Source organism: Pogoniulus pusillus, chromosome 5, assembly GCF_015220805.1.
Source record: "Pogoniulus pusillus isolate bPogPus1 chromosome 5, bPogPus1.pri, whole genome shotgun sequence".
NCBI lineage: Eukaryota > Metazoa > Chordata > Aves > Piciformes > Lybiidae > Pogoniulus > Pogoniulus pusillus.
Window position 1 is genome coordinate 18,734,219 of NC_087268.1, and position 21,527 is coordinate 18,755,745.

At 47.0% G+C, this 21,527-nt stretch overlaps 1 protein-coding gene across 1 annotated transcript in view; it reads right to left on the reverse strand.

The window, feature by feature from the left end:
- Positions 1 to 21,527, reverse strand: part of POLQ (DNA polymerase theta) — a 122,159-nt gene that overhangs the window by 34,917 nt on the left and 65,715 nt on the right. Inside the window, exons 21-23 of the mRNA XM_064143942.1 lie at positions 15,334 to 15,471; positions 3,728 to 3,902; positions 2,678 to 2,816 (exon numbers count right to left, since the gene is read on the reverse strand). Coding sequence (XP_064000012.1) covers positions 2,678 to 2,816; positions 3,728 to 3,902; positions 15,334 to 15,471 — 452 coding nt within the window. The remainder of the gene's footprint in view (positions 1 to 2,677; positions 2,817 to 3,727; positions 3,903 to 15,333; positions 15,472 to 21,527) is intronic.

Genomic DNA, 21,527 nt, shown 5'->3' on the forward strand with positions numbered 1-21,527 from the left:
AACCCTGCACTTGCCCTTGTTAAATCTCATCCCATTGGCCTCTGCCCACCCTTCCAGCTTGGCAAGGTCCCTCTGCAGGGCTCTCCTACCCTCCAACAGATCCACACCTGCTCCTAGCTTGGTGTCATCTGCAAACTTACTGATGCTGGATTCAATCCCCTCGTCCAGATCATCAATAAAGATATTGAACAGTACTGGGTCCAGCACTGATCCTTGGGGCACACCACCAGTGACAGCTGCCAACGGGATGTGGCACTATTCACCACTCTCTGGGCCCAGCCAAGGGGCCATTAATCTCAGCCCGCATTTAATAAATAGGCGTACACAGGTGAACAACGTGCTCAGGCCCCCATGTGCTCACACTCACTCATGTTCAGGCTCATTATTAGACGTAGATTCACCAGCACTGCTTATGCCTAATTGTTTTGCTGTTATTATGGAGACAGAATCTCCCATAGTCTCCTAGCCAGCTGTGCACATCTGCACGCCACTGCGGTGAGTTATCAGGACCAAATCCTGTATTGCCTGCTTTTACCTACAGAGCTCAGACTCCAGTGCAGCTGTGTACCCTATTATATGCCCGCTGCCTGGTAAGCGCCACTGCCGCCAAGTTAATGAGGAGCAGACTCCACTTGTCTGCATGCTATTGGCCTGCTCGCATGACATCCTGCCTCTGCACCTGAAGGTCCTGCCAAGAATCCCTGGACAGAGTGTCCACGAGAAGCCAGGAGACAAAGGCAGAGATTGCATCCTTCGCCTGGAGGACAGGGCCAGAGATTCATCCTTTACCCTGAAGCCGGGAAGATTCCAGCCTCAAAGCCCAGGGGCAAAGACTCCCCTGAAGTTTGGACACTAGTAATAGGCTGTGATGTAGCCCCGGAGGGTGACTGATAATTAATAAGAGTTGCAAGTGAATGCTTTAACACCTCTAATTTCTATTGCCTCCTGCCATAGAGCAGAAAGAGCTTTCAGCCCACCTGCTGGGCCAATAGTATATAGACCTCAAGCGGTATTTGCTGTGGGGAAACTCCTCTCTCTGTTTATAGTTGAACTGTTTGCTAGTTATTAATCCTAGAATGTCTTTCATAACCATGTAGGATCCTTTTAATATTATTATTCAGTGGTTAGGGGTGGCAAGAGTTCAGAATATTGAAGTTAATAAATATATATTTTTATAGAATATTATCTTGCACCAATTAATTTCTCCCCTCTGCCAAAATTGGCGTAGGCGGCAGAATACCCCTCCGCGACAAGTAGAGATAGGGAAGATTTCCCCCACAATGTCAGGCATGTGACTGCATGTGCATGCCAACACAAATACAGGTAAGCCTCTAAGAGCAGAGAAGAAATTGCTGAAGACATGCTCGTATGACACTCCACATCTTCTGCCTTTACTGCTTAATGAACTTGATCTCCTTCTACAAGTGACCTGCTTAACGAATGAGGGAAAGTCTGTGCATACTGTTTACCTGGACTTCCATAAAGCCTTTAACATTGTGTCCCACAACATCCTCCTGGAGAAACTGGCTGCACATGGCTTGGATGGGTGGATGCTTCACTGGGTTAAAAGCTGGATGGATGGTTGGGCCCAAAATCCAAGTTAAATCCACTTGGTGGCTGGGCACAAGTGGTGTTCTGTAGGGCTCTGTACTGGGGCCACTTCTGTTTAATATGATTATCAGTGATCTGGATGAGTGGACTGGACAGGGCACTTAGTGCCATGGTCTAGTTGGTTGGATAGGGCTGGGTGATAGGTTAGACTGAATCACCTTGCAGGTCTCTTCCAACCTGGTTGAGTCTATGATTCTATGATTGAGTGCTCCCTCAGTAAGTCTGCAAACATTATATTCTTCGGAGCGCTGATCTGCTTGAGTTAGAAGGGCTCTGTGAAAGAATCTGGACAGGCTGGATTGGCAGGCTGAGGTCAAATGTATGAGGTTAAACAAGGCCAAGTGCCAGGTCCTGCTCTTGTGTCACAATGACCCAATGAACCCTCCAGGCTTGAGGCAAGAATGGCTGGAAAGCTGCTTAGCAGAAAAGGACCTGGGGGTGCTTGCTGACAACAAGCTGAACATGAGTGAGTATGTGTTCAGGTGGCCAAGAAGGCCAGTAGCATCCTGGTCTGTATCAGGAATACTGGGAGCAGGAGTACCAGGGAAGTGATTGTGCCCCTGTACTCAGCACTCTACACCTTGAGTACTGGGTTCAGTTTTGGGGCCCTCACTACAAGAAAGACCTTGAAGTGCTAGGTCCAGAGAAAGGTAAGAGATTCATAGAATGGTTTGGGTTAGCAGATCATCTAGTTCCAAAGCTCCTGCCATGGGCAAAGACACCCTCTTAGAATGTCAAATCAGATCCTAACTTCAGTTTAGTTACTTTTCACACTCAGGCTTTTCACCCAATCATTGGGAGCATATTGCTAATCTCACAGTAAGGTGTCATAAGAATTTCAAAAAGCAAGTTGCTACACGTATCCCCATCCTGTTAGTAGTATTAGTTCTTTCAGTTGTCACTGATCTTTAGGTGTTTATTTCCTTCAAATAGTAAGAGAAACACTGAATAACAACCCACAATAATGTGACAGCAGCCACAGGTGAAGGCAGAAAAGAGAAATATGACAACTTGATCACATTAAGATCAGAAGAGTTAGGCAGCAGCTTTGCCAAGCTTCTCCTACCTGCCTCCAGGAAGAGCATAAGAATTAACAATTCCATGATGGGCTTGGGAGGGTGGGCTTTCTTCAACCATGGTTGGCATTTCGATCTCAAAATCTCTTGGCACATTCTGGATATTTGGCTCTGTGAAGGTTATTCGACCTGAGAAGGATAACAAGGCAGAACTAGGTGAAAGTCCAAAAGGAGTCTCTCTGGTTTAGAACAGCCAAACATCCACATCTAGAACAAGATGATCCTTGTGGGCCCTTCCCATCCTGACTGATTCTATTGACTGATCTCCAAAAGACAAAGGGCAGGAGAGCAGGACAGGATGCAATCATTGAGAAAACTGAAGACAAGGAAAAATAATTTGTGTTTAATGGGCCTGAGATGATTTCCCTGTCACATTTCTGTGTTACTCTCCTAGGTTAACACAGTCTGCTTTAACAAGCAAGCCCCTCCTCCCCCTCCCCAGATTGGAAAGGAAAGTGTTTTGGTTTCACAGTCTGTATTGCAAATGAACCTCCACACACACAGATGGGAGGGAAAGTAACACAAAACACCCTTTGGGTTGAGACAAGGAGTTTAATGAGATGCTGTACCTTAGTAAAAAGCAGAAGCAGAAGCCAGCGATAGAACGATTCCCCCCACCCAAGGCACAGCAGGCAGCACAGAAGAAAACACTAAGAAAACACCCCAAAAAATAGAAACTAGAAGCAGCAAACAGAACAGGAAGCATCTCATTATACAATCTGAATTTCATGCCCATGATACTTTGCTCCAGTCAGACCTTTAATTTTGAAGCTGGCATGACAGCAGCACAGGATCAAGTATCAGCAGCAGACCCAACTCTGTCCATGACAATCACTAATAAACTCTTAAATCCAGACCCTGGCTCTGGGGTCAGAAATTTACATGTTAATATGTGCAAGAAATTAATAATACTGCTTGCTAAATACAAAAAGTTATTTTAACACATCTAGGTTTTGAGGGCAGACACCTATGAAAAAGGCAGTTGAAGTAGAGCATAGATTCTACTGTAAAAAAAGTAAGAAGAATTTTACAGACATTACCCGTAGCTGTGTGAGTCTGTGATACTGGATATATCCTTTCCATTCCCAGGGCAGCATTCAATCTTTTTTCCCTCTGTAGTGGAAACACTATTTTGGTAATGGCATTATTGATTCTCCTCCATTCCAGGATCAGCCCTGGCAACGGGTGAAGTTTCTTTAATTTCTCCAACACATCCTTGTGGGAAGAAAACATCACAACTATAACCAACAGCCTTTAAAGCTTTCTAAATAAAGTTTTTGCAGTCCTGCAGGAAAAAATGACTCCTTTGCCCATGGTGAGCTTCTAGTGCCTTTAAATAACTTTTAAAATTAAAACGCACCTGACTAAGCTGGTGTGATGGTTTGGGTGTTCCCCACCCCCCACACTTTGGAAATCACCCAAACTAGACTCAGCCAGCTCTGGAAATTGAATGAAGCTTATTATTTACAGCTTAGCACAATATACAAGCAGATATTTACAGCATATACATTTATATACAGAAATATACAAGGTAAAAGGTAATAAAGAATCACAACACCCTTCCCAGAAACCTGAGTCCCCAGGAGGGGCTCTCAACCACCCTTCCACCTTCCCCCTACCCCTCTCAACTTTACTTCAGTCCCAAGAAAGAAAGAAGGTTTGGCCAGGGGGTTAGGAAGCAAAGTGGATTAATCAGAGAAATGGCAGAGAGGCTAGAGCTTGGAGCTTCCCAGCAGAAGTGAGTTATCTATGTTTGGATTCTTACCTATGTTTTGGATTCTTGTTCTTGTATCTCTCAGCAAGCCTACGAGTGAGGTAGACATCCTGTTTGTCTTAACCTGTAAACTTCTCAACAAAACATTCTAGCTAGTCTCAAACTAGAACAATCCAACCCTGTCTATCTCACTCAGAGTATTGCTGAGAACTATCTGATCTAATTTAAAACAGTATTTACACTATTGAATATTACAAGTTCAGTTCAGACTTCATTCCAGCTATCTCAGATGTAGGTGATTCGAAAGCTCAGAGAACAGCAAACAGTTTGTCTCCTCACAGATGAGACAAGAACAGGGACTCCCAGGTGATGTTGGGCTTGTGTTCACTGTCGTGGAGGGGTATGCTGCCACCTACACCGATTTTGGTGGAGGGGACAAATTAATTGGTGTGAGATAGTATTCTATAAAAATACATATTTATTAAACTCAACATTCTGAACTCTCACCACCCCCAACCACTGTATATTAATATTAAAAGGATTCTACACATTCTAGGATTAATATCAACGGTGACTTGTTAATAACTAGCAAACAGTTCAGCTATAAACAGAGAGAGTTTTCCCCACAGCAAACACCATTTAGGGTCTATATGCTGCTTGCCCAGCAGGTGGGCTGAGAACTCTTTCTGCTCTATGGCAGGAGGCAATAGATATTACAGAGGCATTAAAGCATTTATTACTTACAATTTCTGATTAATTATCAATCACCCTCCGGGGCTACATCACAGCCTATTACAAGTGTCCAAACTTCAGGGGGGTCCTTGCCCGTGAACTTTGAGGCTGGAATGCTCCCAGCTTTAGGGGAAAGGAGAATCTTCCCGGCTTCTGGGGAAATTATGGTCTCTGACCTTGCTCTCCAGGCAAAGGATGCAATCTCTGCCTTTGTCTCCTGGCTTCTTGTGGACGCTCTGTTTAGGGATTCTTGGGCAGGACCTTCAGGTGCAGAGGCAGGATGCCGTGCAGTCTAAGCACAGTCTAACACTGGCTACTCAGGCCGATAGCGTGCAGACAAGTGAAGTCTGCTCATCGTTAACTCAGTGGCAGTGGCATGCTTACCAGGCAATAATAAGGCAGCAGGCATATAATAGGGTGCATGGCTGCACGGGAGTCTGAGCTCCGCAAGTAAAGGCAGGCAATACAGGATTTGGTCCTGATACCTCACTGCAGTGGCGTGCAAGTGTGCACAGCTGGCTGGGAGACTATGCGCTCCATATATATACAGGCAGGCTTAAGTGAGCTCTGCAAGTGAGTACAGAGGCAGGCAAGCAATGCGGGGAGTCCAAGCACAAGGGCCTGAGCACATTGTTTACCTGTGTACCCCTATTTATTGAATGTGGGCCGAGATTAATGGCCCCTTGGCAACTAGAATGACCAACCAGGTTGGCAGTCAGCCAAACAATACCATAATAGGCAAAAGCCACAGGCCTGGACTTTCCAAATATGGAGATCACCTGGGCCTTACACTAGGCAGGCATGAGCTGGGCGTGTGAGGGCTTACACAACATGTTTACAACCACATTATACAACATACACACTAGGCAGGCCAGACTTTGTGGCACCAGGTCTGTTGTGCCCCTTTTATCTATTTAATATGTTTACCTCTAGTTTGGACAAAAAAACAATTTCAAGAGGAGACCTGAACAACAAGCAGTTTTTGATCAGATCAAGCGAGAAGTAGTCCATGCAGTGGGCTTGGAACCTGTGCGATCTGGTCCAGACATTAAGAACATTCTGTACACGGCTGCCAGTGACAATGGTCCAACTTGGAGTCTTTGGCAGAGAGCTCCAAATGAGACACGTGGTCGTCTACTTGGTTTCTGGGGTCGTAGCTACAGAGGTTACACCCCAACGGAGAAAGAGATAGTAGCAGCCTATGAAGGAGTGAAAGCAGCTTCTGAAGTGATTTGAACTGAGTCACAATTGCTTTTAGCTCCTAGACTGCCAGTTCTAAACTGGATGTTCAAGGGCAAAGAAAGGTTCATCACCGCATCAGGCCACAGATGCAACCTGGTCTAAATGGATGGCTTTGATAACCCAACGAGCACGAATGGGGAATCTTGATCGACCTGGTCTGGTGGAGGTGATCACCAACTGGCCGGAAGGCACAGACTGTGCAAAACCTCCAGAGGAGAAAATAACCCATGCTGAAGACGCTCCTTCCTATGGTGATCTCTCTGATCAGGAAAAGAACTAGGCTTTGTTCGCAGATGTTTCCTGTCATCCTCTTGGGAACAAGCGAAGATGGAAGTCAGCAGTCTGGAGTCCTACCAGGAGAGTTACTGAAGCAAGAGATGGAGAGGGTGAATCCAGTCAGTTCACTGAGGTAAAAGCTGTCCAGCTTGCTCTTGATGTGGCTGAACGTGAAAACTGGCCTATCCTTTACCTCTACACTGACTCATGGATGGTGAAGCTCGTAGCTGCACACATGCCTAAGAGCAGAGCTACTGAAGAACACCAACATAACCAGCAGGCAGACCAAGCTGCTAAGATTTCTCAAGTTGATGCAAACTCTGATCTTGACCTTGATTGGAAACACTGAGGTGAACTGTTCTTAGCTCAGTAGGCCCATGATTCATCTGGACATCAAGGCAGAGATGTGGCCGTTTGAGCTGATTCTCTAGCTCAGACATCGGGGAAAGATGAACACTCCAGGGATAGGCCACATAATGGCAACAATAGATAAATTAATATAATTTCATTGGAGCATCAAGAGCTTAATGTCTAGAAGCACAACTTATTCTCCCCCTTCTCCCGATGGTTTCTGCTGCTTCAGCTGTGCCTGTCTTCCCCGGCTGCTGTTTTGGCTGCTGCTGCTTCTGCTGCTTCGCCGCCGCTTGACCCCTCCCCCACCTCCCTTAAGGTTATTGTATTTGGTTTTTTTTCTTCCTTCTTTAGTTATTATCTCTCTTTACATTGTTATACTTATACTATAAGAAATACAATTTCATCTTACCCTGACTTTCAAAAAAAGGGTCTGTGTTGTGGTGAATTTATTTCTCCCCGGGGGAGGGATCTGCCCTAACCCAGGACACTCTTACGTACCACATCATGTGGAGGTTTGACAATTTGACTGAATCCAGGAATGGGTAGTCTCCAAAATCCCACTGCACCCAAGAAAGATAAAGTGTCCTTATTTGTGGGAACTGCCATGGTGGAGACTTTGTTGATCACATCCTGTGGAATGTAACGGTGACCATCCTGCCACTGCACTCCCACAAACTGAATTTCTCTGGCAGGTCCTTTGACCTTGCCTCTCTTAATGGCAAAACCTGCTTGCAACAGAGTGTCAATGATTTTGTTACTTTTCTCGAAGACTTCTGCATCAGTTTGGCCCCACACAATGATGTCGTTAATGAATTGTATGTGCTCTGGAGCTTTACCTTTCTCCAGTGCATTGTGGATGACTGAGTGACAGATTGTTAAGCTGTGTTTCCACCCCTGAGGCAAACGGTTGAACTGGTACTGGATTCCTCTCCAGGTGAATGCAAACTGAGGCCTGCACCCCTTTGCTTTGGGAATAGAGAAGAAAGCATTAGCAATGTCATTGGTAGCATAATTCCTTCGATTCCAGCTTGTACTGGAGTTCCAGCATGTCCGGCACAGCTGCGCTCATGGGTGGAGTCACCTCGTTGAGGGCACGAAAATCAACTGTCAGTCATCAGTCTCCATTAGGCTTGCGTACAGTCCAGATGGGACTGTTGAAAGGTGAATGAGCTTTCTCGATGACAGCCTGACTCTCCAGTTGATGAATCAGCTGATGAATGGGCTACAAAGAGTCATGGTTAGTTCTGTACTGCCTGTGGTGAACAGTTTGAGTAGATGTCTTGGGTTCAAATTCAAATTCCCAGAGACTCTAATAAATTTGATAGACCCAATAACAATTTGTAAAGTGCCCTCCCCTCTTCCCCCTCCTTTCCCAAAGATAGGGATTAGAGATACGGAGAGAAAGAGATAAGCACACACGAATAAATCAATCTCACTCGAATTGGAAGTTAAAAGGAAAAGTTTAACAATAACATAGAAAGGTATTGGAGGTAGGGAGGTTTACAAAGGATAGGGAAGGGAAAATAGCAAAATACAAAAAAAGGTATAAAATACAACCCGAGTGTGTGATGGTGGCTTTGTCTGCCTTGTGGCTGCCACGTGGTAAGCTGGTATGCAAGCAGAGCTGTGTGTAGTGTGAAGTGTGTGTTGAGAGAGAGTGAGCGAAGAGAGAGAGGAACAGGAAGCCCCTCTCCTTTATAGGACAGGAAGTGGGGGGGAGTGGGCTAACCATCACCTGGAGTGTGGCCCACCCCTGGGGAGGGGCCAAGACCCCTAGGGTCAGGTTCAGGGTTACTCCCACTGGAGTGTTAACCCTATACAGTAGCAATTGGCAGTTCCAGATCCTCAATGTCATGATGTCCCACAGCTGCAGATTCATCTGAAAGTTCAGGTCTTACAGACAATTTCAATATACCATCCTCAGTCTCTACAGATGCTATCCCAAAAGCCCATTTGTTACACTTAGGATCTTTGAAACAACCTTGTCTCAAAAAGTCAATTCCAAGAATGCAAGGCGCATCAGGACCAGTTACAATAGTATGTTTCTTCCACTCTTTACCAGTTAAACTTGTCTCAGCCTGCAACTTAGTTAACTCCTGAGATCCACCAGTCATTCCAGAAATAGTGATAGGCTCTGTCCCTTTCCAATTGGATGGCAATAAAGTACACTGAGCACCTGTGTCAACTAAAGCCCTGTATTTCTGAACTTTTGAACTGCCAGGCCATCAAATGAATACATTCCAATAGATTCGGTTCTCTCCACTATCCCTATCCTCCTCCTGGCTGGAGGCAGGGCACCCCTAATGCTGAACATGGCATGTGGGGTGTACACAATGATTGGTGTTGTTGTGAGAGAAATTGCAACTGTTGGAATAATTGCAGTTGCTCTGGGGAGCTGAAGAAGTGACAGCTACTTTTCTGGCATTGTTGCCTCTGTTTCTGCCACTCTGCAGTTGAAAAAGCTCTCTCTTTTGAAAAAGTTGAAGTAGGTTGACCATCCCACTTGTTCATGTTCTAACCAAATTGGTCATGCAGAATTATCCAGTGACACATGTGATTGCTGATGTCTAGGTGGAATTTGCCTCCTTCTGGGCTGGAATTGCCTTGCAGGAGGTGGGCATCTGTTCCTGATGGCAGAAACATGCATCCATTCAGATGATGCAGGAATGGTATCTTTTACCAGATTGGAAATGGAAGTTTTTCAGTTCTTTCATGCTATCTTTCATCCCCTTTATCTCTGTAGTCATAGTTTGTATGGCAGAGACTACAGCAGAATGTGACAAGCTGTCCTCTACCTGCCTGAGCTGTTCAGTGAATTCACCAACAGTGAAAGACCTTTCATTATCACTCCTTGATAGAAACTTACTAGCCAAGATGTTAGCATAGGATGAAGGAGCAAGCTTAATAAGCTTCTTCATGAGACCTGTTCCAAGAGGAATGTCATCAGGCTCATGTATGCTATGATCTCCATAAAGCACTTCCTTCACAGCACACTCCTTCCGAAGCTTAATTCCCTGCTCAATGGTGTTCCACTTCTTGGCCACCCATGGCAAATCATCCCAGGAAGGATATCTCATAGCTACAGCCAATAGCAGGTGTGTCCACAAGCTAACCTTACCAAGAGGACTTGCTAGGTATCTGTCCACTCCCCTCTCCTTGGTGAGTGGTCCTAGCTGCTTGGCAGACTTGTCTCCTACCTGCAGGGCATTGGCACCAATGCTACGGCATCTCATCAGCCAGCTTAGGACTGGCTCCTCCGATTCCCTTGAATATTCCTTTCTAATTTCCCTGACCTCTCTGAGGGGATCACTGGAATCCTGGATGTCATCCTTCTCTTCCTCTTGTTGTTCTGGTTGCTCCTGGCCTAGAAACAGAACTTTCCTAAACTCATTGGAACCATCCTCTTTCTTGGCACCCAACCTCACAGCGCTCCTCTCATCAGAGTACTGAGATCTAAGTATGCTCACCCAATCTCAAAGACTATACATCTCCTCTTCCTCCTCTTGCTCACCAGAGGTTCCCTCCTAAGTCCTCTTTTGAATCACTCTTTGTCAAATGTCGTGTCTTAGCTCGGGCTTTGGCAGGTGCCAAGATGGCCTGTGCAGAGACAGACTTTGACGATTCCGCTAGCAGTTTTGAATTATTGGGGGTCTGGCCTGAGGCCTGTGAGTTCAAATCTCCTTTAGGGCTATTTTTTTTTCTGCTGCCTGGGAAGTCAAACTGGCTGAATTAGTGTTATTAGTTGAAGGAACATCTTGAGTTTGGGTAGTTCCCTGTATTCCTAGGCATTCTGCCATGTTATTATTGTTAGTGAGAACACTAACAGCTTTCCCAGAATCTAGGGGATACTGGTCCCTTCTTTTTACTTATTAAAGGCATCACATTCAAGTTTCTCATGCATAATGTTAAAATTATTATAAAATAAAAAATTAAAATACCTAAGATCACACACAACAGAAATACCACAGTCTGACATGAATAAAATTCCGAACAAGGATCAGACATCTGAGTCTTAGGTACGATTACTCTCATTAGGGCTATAGATAAAGCAGAAGAAATAACACTTCCATTTTCTGTAATGTTACTGGTAAATGCCCCTGTAATGTTACTGGTAAAAGACACAGTGACATTAAACCCTATATAGCCAAAGATGAAATCCCCCCAACTCCAAAAAATCTATGTAAGTTTAGCTTTGATCTTCAAAATTAAACAAAACGTAAACAATTTGGGCTTTGATCCAATTATAAACAAGGAAATAGACAATAGGCCACACAGTAGCCCCTACTAAGTAAAATAGCTTCATTAACTTCATTCTGATTCTCAGAGTTAATTAACACTCACTCTAGCTCAATTTGCCACAGGCTGGAGTGCCAAAAATAAAATATGTGATGGTTTGGGTGTTACCTGTCCCACTCCACACTTTGGAAATCACCCAGACTAGACTCAGCCAGCTCTGAAATTGAATGAAGCTTATTATTTACAGCTTAGCACAATATACAAGCAGATATTTACAGCATATACATTTATATACAGAAATATACAAGGTAAAAGGTAAAACAGAAAAACGACACCCCTCCCAGAAACCTGGGTCCCCAGGAGGGGCTCTCAACCACCCTTCCACCTTCCCCCTACCTCTCTCAACCTTATCCCAGTCCAAAGGAAGATTGGAGGTTTGGCCAGAGGGTTAGGAAGCAATGTGCATTAATCAGAGAAATGGCAGAGAGGCTAGAGAGAGAAATGTAGCTTGGAGCTCCCCAGCAGAAGTGAGTTATCTATGTTTGGATTCTTGTTCTTGTATCTCTCAGGAAGCCTATGAGTGAGGTAGACATCATCCTGTTTGTCTTCCACAGCCTGTAGTCTAGTTCTCACCAAAACATTCTAGCTAGGCTCAAACAAGCCCAGTTGGAGAGGTGGGCACAAGCCAACCTCAGGACGTTCAATAAGACCAAGTGCAAGGTCCTACAGCTGGGTCGAGGCAATGCCAAGCACAAATCCAGGCTGGGCAGTGACTGGCTAGAGAGCAGCTCTGAGGAAAGGGAGTTGGGGGTGCTGGTGGAAGAGATTCTCAACATGAGCCAGCAGTGTGCACTTGCAGCACAGAAAGACAACCAGAGCCTGGGCTGCATCAGAAGTGCGGCCAACAGGTTGAGGGAGGTGATTGTCCCCCTCTACCACATTCTCCTGAGACCCCACCTGGAGCCCCCATTACAAGAGGGATGTAGAGATGCTGGAGTGTGTCCAGAGAAGGGCCACAAGGATGATCAGAGGGCTGAAGCAGCTCTGCTATGAGGACAGACTGAAAGAGTTGGGGCTGTGCCGGCTGGAGAAGAGAAGGCTCCCAGGTGACCTTCTTGTGGCCTTCCACTATCTAAAGGGGGCCTACAAAAAAGATGGAAAGGGGATTTTTAGGCTGTCAGGGAGTTACAGAACTAGGGGGAATGGAACAAAGCTGCAGATGAGGAGAAAGTTGTTTAGCATGAGAGTGGTGAGAGCCTGGGGTGGGTTGCCCACGGAGGTGATTGAGGCTCCATGCCTGGAGGTGTTTAAGGCCAGGCTGGAAGAGGCTGTGGGCAGTCTGCTCTAGGGTAGGGTGTCCCTGGGCATGACAGGGGTGTTGGAACTAGATGATCCTTGTGGTCCCTTCCAACCCTGAATGATTCTATGATTCTATGAGAATTGATATCCCCTCCACTTATACTACCTACATCTGGGCAGCACCATGAGACAGCTGCAGTTCTCTTTTCCACAAGAAGACAATCATTTCTCTTTGGACTTGTGCATCCTCAATATAGCTCTTAGTCTGTACCAGTCAATAGATCACCTGAAATGATCAAATGAAGCACTGCTTGCCACAGGTCCCCTGTGTCGTCTTCTCCTGCCCTTTCTTCATCTTCTTGCAAATTTTTTTCCCTGCTCTCTCTTATCTGTACTCTAGGAGCACATAATATTAAACCCCTGACCATTCTCCTTGACAGGATTGCTGAGGTCTTGGGCAGCCTGTTCTAGTAGGAGGTGTCCCTGCCTATGGCAGGGGGGTTTGAAATGGATGATCTTTGAGGTCCCTTACAATCAAAATCATTCTATGATTCTATGACTATATGAACCAAACGCTTTCAATTTAAAACAGAAATAGGAAGGACCTAACAAGAATTTCACAAGACTGGCATGTAAACATTTCTCAAAACATGTTGTTTCAGTATGCAGCAGGCAGATGCAGCCTCCACATGACCGGAAGAAATCCTCACTTTGGCTTCTTGCTCCTTGCTCTGTCACCACTTCCACATTCATTCCTTCACTACCACCTGAGTTTCAGAAATCAGTACCTGTTTTCCAAGCACTGACTATATTGAACAAGGGAAAACTAAGAAAACAGCACAGATTACATCATCACAGTATCATCAAGGTTGGAAGAGACCTCACAGATCATCAAGTCCAACCCTTTACCACAGAGCTCAAGGCCAGACCATGGCACCAAGTGCCATGTCCAATCCTGCCTTGAACAGCTCCAGGGATGGCGACTCCACCACCTCCCCGGGCAGCCCATTCCAGTGTCCAATGACTCTCTCAGTGAAGAACTTTCTCCTCACCTCCAGCCTAAATTTCCCCTGGCACAGCCTGAGGCTGTGTCCTCTGGTTCTGGCGCTGGCCACCTGAGAGAAGAGAGCAACCTCCCCCTGGCCACAACCACCCCTCAGGTAGTTGTAGACAGTAATAAGGTCACCCCTGAGCCTCTTCTTCTCCAGGCTAAACAATCCCAGTTCCCTCAGCCTCTCCTCGTAGGGCTGTGCTCAAGGCCTCTCACCAGCCTCGTCGCCCTTCTCTGGACACGCTCAAGCATCTCAATGTCCTTCCTAAACTGGGGGGCCCAGAATTGAACACAGTACTCAAGGTGTGGTCTAACCAGTGCAGAGTACAGGGGCAGAATGACTTCCCTGCTCCTGCTGACCACACCATTCCTGACGCAGGCCAGGATGCCACTGGATTAGCGAGTACTGAAAGCAGGGAACATCATTTACCTGGCAACAGTCACCATTAGCCTGAAGCACTTGGTATTAATACAGCTCCACAATATTTAATCAGCTGGCAAACATGTCAGTAGAATCATAGAATCATTCAGGGTTGGAAGGGACCACAAGGATCATCTAGTTCCAACACCCCTGCCATGCCCAGGGACACCCTACCCTAGAGCAGACTGCCCACAGCCTCTTCCAGCCTGGCCTTAAACACCTCCAGGCATGGAGCCTCAACCACCTCCGTGGGCAACCCACCCCAGGCTCTCACCACTCTCATGCTAAACAACTTTCTCCTCACCTGCAGCTTTGTTCCATTCCCCCTAGTCCTGTAACTCCCTGACAGCCTAAAAAGCCCCTTTCCACCTTTTTTGTAGGCCCCCTTTAGATAGTGGAAGGCCACAAGAAGGTCACCTGGGAGCCTCCTCTTCTCCAGCCGGCACAGCCCCAACTCTTACAGGCTGTCCTCATAGCAGAGCTGCTTCAGCCCTCTGAGCATCCCTGTGACCCTTCTCTGGACACGCTCCAGCATATCCACATCCCTCTTGTAATGGGGGCTCCAGAACTGGATGCAGTAGTCCAGGTGTAGTCTCAGCAGAGCAGAGTAAATTGGGAGAATCTCCTCCCTCCACCTGCTGGCCACACTTCTGATGCAGCCCAGGCTCTGGCTGGCCCTGTGGGCTGCAAGTGCACACTTCTGGCTCATGTTGAGCTTCTCGTCCACCATCACCCCCAAGTCCCTCTCCTCAGGGCTGCCTTCCAGCCAGTCATTGCCCAGCCTGAATTTGTGCTTGGGATTGCTAGTAGCCTTCACAGAAAGACAATCTTTTGATATACTAAATTTGGTAAGCCAGCAGAGCAGCCACTTGGAAGACAAATTCTCTGAAGGACAAAATACAGATATAGGACCAGCAGACAGGGAAAATATCGTATTTAATCACTATGGTATTTAGGTACATCTCAAGCTGATGTTGAAATATTCTTCAACTATTTGCTTTACAAAATTATTTTGCTATTTTAGTCTTAAACACGGTTTGGGGTACCAAATTCTGCCTCATATATTCTTACTGAAGCTTGCTGTTTATAGTCCTACTATAGCCTGCTATTAATGTCTTCACTATAGCCAGGTTTTAGGAGAGCAGGATGAGTTAAGTCTGCTAACAAGGCAGAATTCAGTTTCAATTTCCACTGGTAACTGAAGAGCAAATGGCAGTTAAAACGTACTTTCATTAAAGTCTGATGCATCCAAGCAGCAGATGGATGAAATATGAAGTTATTGTTAATGTCAATTTCAGATTAGAACCAGACTTTACTGTACCTTGGCTGTACTGAACTGCTTGCTCAACCTAGCCCTGCTTCCTTTAGCAGTTGCTTTTCTAGTGTAACCCAGAGTTTTCTTGCTCCCTTGAACTTTAACGTCTCCATTTTGTGGCAACTTCAGCTCCAGGAACAAAACCTGAAAAAAAAAGGCCACCATTTAAAATCAGTTTCCACACACCCAGAAGAAAACAAAAAGTAACTGAGCATTTACACAGCTCATTCCAACCAAAGGATAGTACAAATACTTCTGGTAATTAAAAAGCTGATTAAAGATCTCTGCTATCAAAGTCATTCCTCCTCGTTTTAATTAACTACAAAATGCAATCTAAAATCTAAAATTTCCTAAACGCTGGAAGTTTGAGTTCAGAGGTATGTTTTCAGAAAAAGTAATCAACTCCATCCAGTAAGGCACGCTACTGCTGACAGGCCACAGTAATAAAATGTGACATTAAGAGGACTGAAAGTGGGAAGAACATTGGTGAAAAAAGTGTTACCAGTGAGCCAGCTTCAGAGAAAAACAAACGAGACAGAAGGTGGTGGTCACAAGTACCATAGAATCATAGAATTAAGCAAGTTGGAAGAGACCTCTAAGATCATCCAGTCCAACCTAGCACCCAGCACTATCCAGTCAACCAGACCATGGCACTAAGAGCCCTATCCAGGCTTCTCTTGAACACCTCCAGGGATGGAGGGCAGCCCATTCCAATGCCAATCTCTCTGGCAAGAACTTCCTCCTAACATCCAGCCTAGACCTCCCCTGGCACAACTTGAGACTGTGTCCCCTTGTTCTCTTGCTGGTTGCCTTGGAGAAGAGACCAACCCACTTGGCTACAGCCTCCCTTCAGGTAATTGCAGACAGCAATGAGGTCACCCCTGAGCCTCCTCTTCTCCAGGCTAAACATCCCCAGCTCCCTCCGCCTCTCCACACAAGGCTGTGTTCTAGGCCCCTCACCAGCTTTGTTGCCCTTCTCTGGACATGTTCCAGCATCTCAAAATCTTTCTTGAATTGAGGGGCCCAGAACTAGACACAGTACTCAATGTGTGGCCTGAACAGTATTGAGTACAGGGGAAGAATAACCTCCCTTGTCCTGCTGGCCACATTGTTCCTGAGCCTGGCCAGGATGCCATTGGCTCTCTTGGCCACCTGAGCACACTGCTTGTTGGAAACTGGCTGAAAAATAGGGGGCACGAGCCCCTAGAAGCTTGTACAATCAAGTCTTGGATGTGAGGTCTGAGCACTGGAGCTGCAGTAAACCACAGCGCTGTGTGTGTGAAGAAGCTCAAAGGAATTTGTCCTTGAGCTTTCTGATAAACAGCTTCTGTGGGACAGTGTCCAGAGTAGGAGGAGAATAGGAGGAATATGCAAATTCCAATATTTAGGTGCACTAAACGTTATAGCAGTGGCTGCAAGTAGGGAGGATTATGCATATTCCAATATTTAGATGCACCAAATGCTAGTGAACAGTACCACGTTGCATGCTGTGTGCACTCACTTTTCTCACCCTAACTGAAAAGTATGTGCTTTGTAACTTGAAGTCTGATGCTCTCAATAAACAAATGGATCGCTTGGAAGCTTAACTCATATTGAGTCGTCTCCGACTTTCCCAAATCCTGTCTGCAACTGCTGGCTCATGTTTAGCTACTATGTACCAGCACCCCCAGGGCCTTTTCTGCCTGGATGCTCTTTAGCCACCCTGTCCCCAACCTGTAGTGCTGCTTGGGGTTGCTGTGACCACAGTGTAGAACCCTGCACTTGGCCTTGTTAAATCTCATCCCATTGGCCTCTGTCCACCCATCCAGCCTGGCCAGGTCCCTCTGCAGGGCTGTCCTACCCTCCAACAGATCCACACCTGCTCCTAGCTTCGTGTAATATGCAAACTTACTGATGATGGACTCAAACTTTTCTAGAATAGCCAAAATATTAGCTTATCTGAAAAATTGCCAAGAACTGGAAAATTAAATAGATGCTCATTTGCTGTCAGACAGAACACAGTTCTTTGGTTTTTTTTCCATGTTTCTGTGTAGCATTATACGCTATTTAGGAGCTACTGTCTTTCACTTCACAGCTGGCAGAATGAAATAAAAGCTTTTCTCTCTCATGTTTTTAAGCACAGAAGTATTTTTTTTTTTTGACAAAAAAAATGAGAAGGGTAAAGCTCTACTAATCTATACAGGGAACTTAATGTGATTCCTAACAGAATTTCTACATGAGAAAAAAGCTTATCTACTTCAGACAACTAGAAACCCTGGAATGGGTTGCCCCATTACAAGAGGGATGTGGATATGCTGGAGCATGTCCAGAGAAGGGTCACAAGGATGCTCAGAGGGCTGGAGCAGCTCTGCTATGAGGACAGACTGAAAGATTTGGGGCCGTTTGGTCTGCAGAAGAAAAGGCTCCAGGTGACCTTCTTGTGGCCTTCCACTATGTGAAGGGGGCCTACAAAAAAGCTGGGGAGGGACTTTTTAGGCTGTCAGGGAGGGCCAGGACCAGGGGGAACGGAGCAAAGCTGGAGGTGGGGAGATTCAGACTGGATGCGAGGAGGAAACTCTTTAGCATGAGAGTGGTGAGAGCCTGGAATGGGTTGCACAGCGAGATTGTTGAGGCCTCATCCCTGGAGGTGTTTAAGGCCAGGCTGGATGAGGCCATGGGCGGCCTGATCTAGGGTAGGGTGTTCCTGCCTGTGGTTCCTTCCAACCTAGGGTAGGGTGTTCCTGCCTGCGGTTCCTTCCAACCCTGACAGATTCTCTGAACAGTATTTCAGACTAAACTTTCAAATTTGTTTTCCATGAACAGAACGGAGTAGAAGCAAAGCATTAATTGAGGAGTTCTAACTCAGGGTACTGTTACTGAGTAAAACTTCTGCATTTGCAACAAAGGAGGATTATTTCTGTAGAACTTTTTTTTTGTGATGGCTGCTTGCAGATTTTGACTATTTCCATATAAAGTAGATCTCCTCAGTAAGAAATTTATAGAAAAGAAATAAGGGGGGGAAGGCATGCGCAGCAATTATAATCTATTGTATGCCATGTAATGTACATTAAATATAAAGCAAAGTTCTTCAGGAATAAAAGTACTGCTAACTTGCACAAAAATGTGTTTCTTGGGCTTAAAAAAACCAGTATCTATACAGTGTCTTATCATAGAATCAAGCAGGTTAGAAGAGACCTCCGAGATCATCCAGTCGAACCCAGCCTTGTCCAGTCAACCAGACCATTGCACTAAGAGCCCCATCCAGGCTTTTCTTCACAGTATCACAGTATCACCAAGGTTGGAAGAGACCTCACAGATCATCAAGTCCAACCCTTTACCACAGTGCCCAAGGCTAGACCATGGCACCAAGTGCCACATCCAACCTTGCCTTGAACTGCCCCAGGGACGACGACTCCACCACCTCCCCGGGCAGCCCATTCCAGTGTCCAATGACTCTCTCAGTGAAGAACTTTCTCCTCACCTCGAGCCAAAATTTCCCCTGGTGCAGCCTGAGGCTGTGTCCTCTTGTTCTGGAGCTGGCCACCCGAGAGAAGAGAGCAACCTCCTCCTGGCCACAACCACCCTTCAGGTAGTTGTAGACAGCAATAAGGTCACCCCTGAGCCTCCTCTTCTCCAGGCTAAACAACCCCAGCTCCCTAAGCCTCTCCTCATAGGGCTTGTGCTCGAGGCCTCTCACCAGCCTCGTCGCCCTTCTCTGGACACGCTCAAGCATCTCAGTGTCCTTCCTAAACTGGGGGGCCCAGAACTGAACGCAGTACTCAAGGTGTGGTCTGACCAGTGCAGAGTACAGGGGCAGAATGACCTCCCTGCTCCTGCTGACCACACCACTCCTGATGCAGGCCAGGATGCCACTGGCTCTCTTGGCCACCTGGGCACACTGCTGGCTCATGTTCAGGCGGGTATCAATCAGTACCCCCAGATCCCTCTCTGTCTGGCTGCTCTCCAGCCACTCCGACCCCAGCCTGTATCTCTGCATGGGGTTGTTGTGGCCAAAGTGCAGCACCCTGCACTTTGAGCTATTGAACCCCATCCCATTGGCCTCTGCCCATCTGTCCAGGCGGTCAAGGTCCCGCTGCAGAGCCCTTCTGCCCTCCAGCTCAGTCACATCTGCCCCCAGCTTAGTGTCATCTGCAAACTTGCTGATGACTGACTCGATGCCCTCATCCAGATCATCTATGAAGATGTTAAAGAGGATGGGGCCCAGCACTGATCCCTGAGGGACACCACTAGTGACTGGCCGCCAGCTGGATGTGGCACCATTCACCACCACTCTCTGGGTCCGGCCCTCCAGCCAGTTCCTAACCCAGCACAGAGTGTTACCATCCAAGCCGCGGGCTGACAGCTTAGCCAGCAGTTTGCTGTGGGGGACAGTGTCAAAGGCCTTGCTGAAGTCCAGATAGACCACATCCACAGGCCTCCCCACATCCACCAAGCGGGTCACCTGATCATAGAAGGAGATCAGGTTAGAAAGGCAGGATCTGCCCTTCCTAAACCCATGCTGGCTGGACCTGAGATCTTTGCCATCCCTCAGGTGCGCAGTTATTGGCCCCAAGAGAACCTGCTCCATCAGTTTCCCTGGCACTGAGGTCAGGCTGACGGGTCTGTAGTTCCCAGGTTCCTCCATCCGACCCTTTTTGTGGATGGGGACCACGTTGGCCATTTTCCAGTCTCCTGGGACCTCTCCGGTGAGCCAGGACTGCTGGAAAATGATGGAGAGTGGCTTGGCCAGCTCAGCTGCCAGCTCTCTCAGCACCCTGGGATGGATCCCATCTGGTCCCATGGACTTGTGGGTGTCCAGATGGCTCAGCAGGTCCTGAACTAATTCCTCATGAATTTCCAGGGGAACACACTGCTCCCCGACCCCATCCCCCAGTTTAAGAGGCCATTTGCCTCCTCCTCCTCTCTCCTTACTGTTGAAAACTGAGGCGAAGAAGGCATTCAGGACCTCTGCCTTTGCTTCATCATCAGTTATAGTGTTCCCCTCCTGGTCCAGTAAGGAGTGGAGGCTCTTCTTGCCCTTCCTTTTAGCATTGATAAATTTATAAAAGTGTTTTTTGTTAACTTTCACGGAAGTGGCCAGCCTAAGTTCTAGCTGAGCCTTAGCCTCTCTAATTTTTCTCCTACATAGTCTGGCTACCTCCTTAAACACATCAGGAGAAGCCTTCCCCTCCTTCCAGAGGCGATACACCCTCTTTTTCTCCCCCACTTCCTTCAGGAGCTCTTTGCTCATCTTCAACACCTCCAGGGATGGTGACTCCACCACCTCCCTGGGCAGCCCATTCCAACGCCAATCACTCTCTCTGGCAACAACTTCCTCCTAACATCCACCCTAGACCTCCCCCAGCACAACTTGAGACTGTGTCCCCTTGTTTTATTGCTGCCTGCAGAAGAGACCAACCCCACCTGGCTACAGCCTCCCTTCTGGTAGTTGCAGACAGCAATGAGGCCACCCCTGAGCCTCCTCTTCTCCAGGCTAAACACCCCCAGCTCCCTCAGCCTCTCCTCACAGGGCTGTATTCCAGGCCTCTCACCAGCTTTGTCACCCTTCTTTGGAAATGTTCCAGTATCTCAACCTTTCTCTTGAACTGAGGGGCCCAGAACTGGACACAGCACTCAAGGTGTGTCCTAACAAGTGTTGAGTACAGGGGAACTTCCCTTGTCCTGTTGGGCACATTCTTCCTGATCCAGGCCAGGATGCCATTGGCTCTCTTGGCCACCCGGGCACACTGCTGGCTCATCTTCAGCTACTATCTACCAGTACCCCCAGGTCCCTTTCTTCCTGGCTGCTCTCCAGTAACTCTATTCCCAGCCTGTAGCGCTGCTTGGGGTTGTTGTGGCCAAAATGCAGAACCCTGCACTTGGCCTTGTTAAATCTCATCCCACTAGCTTCTGCCCACCCATCCAGCCTGGCAAGGTCCCTCTGCAGGGCTCTCCTCCCCTCCAACAGATCCACACCTGCTCCTAGTTTGGTGTCATCTGCAAACGTACTGATGATGGACTCAATCCCCTTGTCCAGATCATCAATAAGAATATTGAGCAGAACTGGGCCCAGCACTGATCCTTGGGGCACACCACTAGCGACAGCTGCCAACTGGATGCGGTACCATTCACCTCCACTCTCTGGACCCAGCCTTCCAGCTAGTTCTTGACCCATATCAGAGTGAATCTGTCCAAGCCATGAGCTGCCAGCTTTGCCAGGA